Below are 6112 nucleotides of genomic sequence, written 5' to 3'. Positions count from 1 at the left end.
GCCCCCGCCCCCCCGCGACCTCCCCTTCCGGCCGGTTGGCGACACGGCGAGAGAGGTTGTCGGGCGTAAGGGACACGGGGGCGTGTGTGCCGAAGCCCGGAGAGTCACGGTGGACGTCCGGGGGGTGGCGGGAGCGAGTGGGCCTGCGACGGGCCGCGGACCCCGTGGAGGACAGCGGCCCGAACTCGCGCGGAGGTTCGCTTTTAGGGCGGACCCCCCACCTCCCGCCCCGTGTTTAACTTCGCGCCCGCGGTGGCCGACCTGGCTCGGCAGCGACAACACCCTCTCCTTTCGTCACAAGGAGGCGTCCTTGCCGGAACCCCCCCGCAGCTGCTGTCAGATGTCCGCGGCCAGGGTCGCTTCGCGCGCGCCTCGCGCAGCCGGAGGGGAAGCGGACGAGCGTGGGCTCCGGCCAGCGGGGCCGGGCGTCCGTCAGGCCCCACGCCGCAGCTCCAAGGGCGCATAGCGGCCGTCAGGAGGAGTTGGAGGCCAAGTGGGGACAACCGAACCTGCCACAAACCTGCTGGAACCCACAGGATGGACTGGTCACACGCATGTCCTGCAGGAGAAGTGGGCACTGGTCCTCACAGGAGGACACGCCTGGCCCAGGAGTGGGGCAAGCCGAAGGCTGCACGCCGGCCCCCACCAGTGAGGTGAGCGGCAGCCACACCTGGACCCCTGCCCTGCCCTTGCAAGTGTAAAAACGTCAGGGCTTTCCCCGTCCCACGCAAAATGCCTCTCGTGGCCCAGTTAGGACACCTGCAGGAAGGAGAATTCTAGTGAAGTGGTCCGGCCTAGCCTAGTTGCCACACCCCACGGAGGCCATCACCATACCTGAAAGTAAGTTGGGGTCCTGTTAGGACTGAGGAAAGGGAGCGACTAGTTACTGAGTGGGCAACCAAAAGTCCCCGCCACAGAAGCCATTGGAGAATTTTACACAGATTTTAAAATAAAAATCCCCTTGTAAAAAAGATGGCTCGTTCCAGCCCTGACTTTACAGGGTGCTCTTGGCTGTCATTGTCCACTCCCCCTGGGGTGCTTTAGATCCTTTGCTGCTCAGGGACAGATGACCAGCGCCTCCGCCCGTTTCTGGATCCAGAGCCCCTCAGGCCCAGAGTCCCAGCCGTCCACACTGCCTGGCGCTTCCATTTCACCTTTGATCTCTGAAAGTGTTTTGGTTTTTATATATTTTTTTGAACGATCTGTTGTAGCCATGAGTGGAGGGAATCGGGGAAGGTCTCTGAACGTGAACTTGTAATGCCTTCCGCCCAGAGGAAGTAAATGTTTTTCAAATAAAGGACAATAAAAGAGTTTTGTCCTATTTTGGTTTTCCTGTTTTATACCCCGGGTGAAATGCGGTAAGTTACGCCTGACGGTTTTCCAGTTACTAGTGTTCTCCTACATCAAGAGAGAAACAAGTCATCAAATTGTTTAAAACTTGAAGTCTGCTTTATAGAAAGTTGAAAATAAGGACACTTAGCATCTCTAGATCAGTTTCACAGGTTTCAGAATGGTCATTTATTTTCTGGGAGGTGTTCAAAGTGCTCTGAGCAGCCGGTTCTGTTTCATCAGGCTCGGCTTTGCCTGCTGGGCCCTCGTTATAAAGTGCCGCAGTTGGAATGTGTCATCGTTCCTTGCAAAGAATTAAGACAGCAGAGAAAAGATATCCCCTCCTCCTCTTGGGGGTGACCAAGTCCTTCCTGGGGGCTCATGCCGAGGAGTGCGCCTCCCATGATGTCCCCGAAATGGCTGGGTTCGCACCGCGCCCAGCTAGACTCCCGGCTTTGACTCCCTTTCGTGTCCCTTGGAGCTGTCCCTCCTTCCCTGGACGCCCATCACTGCGGTGAGAACCGGCTTATGTGGGAACTTGTTCTGTAGCCTGGGGACCCTCGAGACGTCTTCTGGGGGGGTGCGTTCTGCCTGTCGAGAGCCACATGGAGCATCCAGGGCAGAGGCTGGGACGTGGGGTGAGCATAGAGCCCGGTGGCAGGTGGGCGTCCAGTCCACTTTGAATGAATGAGTGAGTGAATGAATGAAAGCGTGTCCCCTGAATCACCAGCTGCCGTAACGTTTCAGTAATTTCTGATAAACAGCACACTCTTTCTTTGAAGAGAAAGCAGCAGAGACGGATGCAGCTGCTTCTGGAGGAGCCGGGGTTGCACAGACGGCGAACGCCTCTCACACACACTGACGTCGAATGCACTAAAGGCTTTAGTTTTCAGCGTCTGACTAGAAGCTCTCAAACACCAAGTCTCACTTGAACAGACTGATGATGCGAGCTCATTTGCAGGCCAAGGTCTAGGTGTTCATCATCTTGGAATTCACACGTGACCGGGTGAAAACACTATCTCGACACCAGTGTATCTGTTTCCTGTTGCAGTTGTAACAGCTCACCAGAAACTCAGCAGCTTGCGACACCACATTTATCACCTCGCGGCTCCGAGGCCAGAAGTCCGACCTGGTCTCCCCGAGCGAAATCGAGTTCCTCCTGAAGCTCTGGGGGGAGAGTGGGCTCCTTGCTCCCCCAGGTTCGGGGCCTCCTGATCCCGTGGCTGCAGCCCCACCTGTCACTGTCCATCGTCACATCTCGGACGCTGCGCCGCCTTCCTGTCTGATGAGGACCCAGGATACTCTTCCCATCCCAACATTTGGGGCTCGGTCACGTGTACGTGGTCCCTCGTGCCATGTAACTGGCGTGTCCACAAGTTTCGGGAGTTAAGACGTGGACATGTTTGGGCATCGCTGTCTCCCACAGCTGGTATCAGCACACCCCCCGAAGGAGCCGTCTTTGCTGGGGTGCAGGGATGAGCTGACGTGTCAGTGAGTGTGAGTGTTGCCTACGCCAGTTGGGACCCCAGGATGGAACCCGTGCCTACCCACAAGGGCACCGCTCACCAAGACAGTCCAGTCAGGGGTAGACCAGGGCCCCCGTGTCACCCATGACACCTGTGACACCTGTGACACCCGGCCTGTTTTCAGGCCTGAGCCACGTTTGTACCCAGACGTGTTGATTCAAGGAGAAAGCAGGTTCCGAGGAGGGCAGGCTGCAACGCCACAGCCCCTGCACCCAGCGAGGAGTCCACCTACCACCCCAAGGGTGCCACGACCTTGTGCACACGGGAAAGGGGACTCTTCAGGGACAGGTGGACATAAGCCGGGTTGATATTCCTACGCGAAGACCTAACTGTCACCATGGCCCCTGTGAGAACGAAGGCACGTGGAGACCGAGTGGTAACCACGGCCGGCCCCAGATACGGCTTGTGGGCCCACTGGTCTGTGCCCCCCACTCCCAGGTCATCTTCCTGTCCCCGACTGCACCACGGCACAGACAGACAGACAGCAGGCAGCCTCGTCCCTGTGTGAACTGTTTTCTGTGCCTTCCATGCTCTGACATCGGGGCTCACCAACGGGGGACAGACTGCCCCTCCCAAGCCAGCCAGTTCTCCAAGACATAAAAGCACTAACCATAAAAATACTGATAAATGCATCACATTAAAAGTCCTCTCATTTATCAAAAAGACAGCGTAGGGAAAGTTAAAAGTTGAGCCCAAAACAAACGAAGCTATTGGCAATTTTTATATCCAATAAAGATTGGTGTGCACAACATGTAATCCAATAAAGGTCAATATGCAGAACGCATAAAGAATGGTAATTCAATAAAAAAGATAAAAATAAATCCATTTGGATTAATAGGAAAAAGTATGAACCAACAACTCGGAGTAGAGGAAAACAAATGGCCAATAAAGATATGAAGACACCCCACTTTACCAGCTAGCAGGAAAAGGAAATTTTATCCCAAACGAGGTACCATTTCGTGCTCCTCAGCCGCAAAATCGAGGTGACAGCCCGTGCGTGAGCCGTGGGTCCTGCTGCTGTCCAAGGGTGTCCATCGGTGCCTGGCGAGCCTCTGGGATGCGTCTGCTCGGCTCAAAGGGCCGACGCCCACGTGCCCTTCTGAGGCCTTTAGAGGGACAAATGGAGATGCGTCGGGACACAGGCAAAGATGTCCCCTACTGCCGTTACCTCCCTGTCTCCAGGATTCACAGTAGCTTTCTAGTCATCATGGTTTCCTCCTAGCGTCCCTTCTCCTGTTCCCTCTCTGAGGTGCAGGGTCACACCTTTGTGTTCCTTGTCTGCCCCTTTAGGGGGTGTCCTTAGGAGAGGAGCAGAGAACTGTGCTCGGTCTGTCCTGGAGACCCCCAGGCTGCGCGGAGGCCGCGTGCAGGTCCGGGGGGTTCTGACGTGCGCCTCCCTGTGCCATGCTCCCTTTCGGAACCCCTGCACTTGCTGCTGGGAGGGCGGAAACCCCTGCAGGAGCTCCCCCGTGCGGGTGCGGCGCCTCGCCTTGCCCTTCCGAGTGCTGTGCGCCTGCGGGGAAGGGGAAGTGGATTTAAGAGAGAGCCGAGGACACGGCGCTGCAGGAGCTTGGGAGGCTAGACGCCATCTCCGGCCAGACACTGGTCCCCACGTGGGAAATCTACCCCGAGAGCGGATGCGCGTGTGGGCCAGGCAACCGGCCTGCAGGAGGTGGTGGGTGCGGCCCACCTAGGTTACCACGCTGCTGCTGTAAAAGTAACATGGCGCGCGCGGCGGCTCAACACCGCGCTGACTTCTCCCTCGTTCTTCAGGCCCCAGGCTGGTGGGCTGGCGGTCTCCCAGTGGTCGACCGATAGCCAGCCGGGCACTGGCCCCTAAAGTGTGGCCCAGGAAGTACACAGATCACCTCTGCTCCCATTTCGCTGATCAGGCAGGGCGAGGAGCCACACTGAATTTAAAAGAGGGGAGGGGACCACAGCTTCCGCCATGGCAGGAGACTGAGTCCTACCGCAGGTGGGGGCCAGGTGGGGGCCAGGTGGGGGCCGTGAGGCCTGGACAGAGCCTAGGGCGGCTGAAGCATGTGCGCAGAGGGGGGCGGCGGCGGGAGAGCTCCTCGGGCTCGGTGCCCTTGCTTTCTGTGAACTATGTGCCGTGCTGCAGAAGGCTCTTCCAGAGCCTCACGGGGGGCGGGGGGTGAGGAGGGGACGGCCAGCTCCGTGGCCTGGCTCCCAGGCGGAATTTAAGGAGGCAAAGGCTCCAAAAGTCAAACAACCCATACCGAAGCGATGGACTCTTCAGTGACGAGGTGTCAGGAGCAGGGCGCTAGGCGATACTCGAAGGGCCCAGATCTCCTGGTGCGTTCGCTGTGCCGAGCACTTTACGCGCGGTCTCACGCGGCTGCGCCAACGCGCGGAGGCGCATGGGGTCACACCGAGCCTCGCGCCCCCGAATAGGCGGCGAAAGCTGTGGAAAGAGCTCAGCAGTCAGCGCCGAGGCCCCTATAGGAGCTGTGTAGGGCCAGGGGACGGTAGGCGACGCAGGCGCACGGTCCCCAGGCAAGCATGCCGCGTGGACCTGTGCCAGGGGCTCCAGCTCAGGACTGGTGCCATGCGGGCCACGTTGGGAGCGGACCAGGGACCCAGCTCCGCGGACGCTGAGAGCGCGTGTGCCCGTGCTCAGCACCGCCGCGACCCCCAGCGCGCAAGTGCGTGTGCGCGCGCGCGCGCGCAGCGAGGCTCTGTGCGGGCCGCGTGGGGAGGGGCTCGCGCACCAGCCCCCGCACCGCCCCTCCCGCGTCCGGTCCCCCATCCTTCACCTAGCCCAGGGAGGGGTCCGCACCGGGCCCGGTACCGCGGGGCTGCGAGTCCCGAGCGAGACCCGGCCTCCGCCCCAGCGCAGCCGCTTCCCTCAGCCCCATCCCGGGCCCTGCGCGGCTTTGTGAAGCGCAGAGACGTAGGCTGCTCCGTCGCCGCCGGTCGGAGGGCCGGCCTTCTTCACGAAGGCACCGGCAATGGAGACGCCCAAGGAGGAGACCCCATAGTCTCCGCCGCTCTGCGGGGCGAAGCTGTCCCCGTCCCCGAGACTCCAGGATACTCAGAGTGGACCGTGGCCTCCCCTCCCTAGCTGTCGGCCCCGCCGCCCAGTCGGAGAGGCCCCGGCCCCTCCCGAGGTGGTCGGCGGGTACACAGCACCCAGCGCCACAAGGCGCGCGGGTCCCGCCCTGTCCCCGCCCCCGGCTCCAGGCCTCACCCCTACTCCTTCCCGCGGGCCCCGCCCCGGTCCCGCCCCCGCGCGC

The 6112-nt window shown here is 60.2% G+C and overlaps 1 protein-coding gene and 1 long non-coding RNA gene across 2 annotated transcripts in view; both read left to right on the top strand.

The window, feature by feature from the left end:
- The first annotated feature begins 19 nt into the window (after positions 1-19).
- LOC111747113 lies at positions 20-3676 on the top strand. Its single transcript, XR_002783378.1, has 2 exons — positions 20-840; positions 2094-3676. It is a non-coding gene; the product is annotated as an uncharacterized LOC111747113 (long non-coding RNA).
- Positions 3677-5424: 1748 nt separating this feature from the next.
- Positions 5425-6112, top strand: part of STK32C (serine/threonine kinase 32C) — a 49668-nt gene continuing 48980 nt past the window's right edge. The window contains exon 1 of the mRNA XM_023538043.1: positions 5425-5521. Within this exon, the coding sequence (XP_023393811.1) occupies positions 5425-5521 (97 nt within the window). The remainder of the gene's footprint in view (positions 5522-6112) is intronic.

The sequence above is a fragment of the Pteropus vampyrus genome, unplaced genomic scaffold (assembly GCF_000151845.1).
Source record: "Pteropus vampyrus isolate Shadow unplaced genomic scaffold, Pvam_2.0 Scaffold211, whole genome shotgun sequence".
In the NCBI taxonomy this organism is placed as follows: domain Eukaryota; kingdom Metazoa; phylum Chordata; class Mammalia; order Chiroptera; family Pteropodidae; genus Pteropus; species Pteropus vampyrus.
Note: the sequence above shows the minus strand (reverse complement) of the source record. Positions and strands in the feature narration are given on the sequence as shown.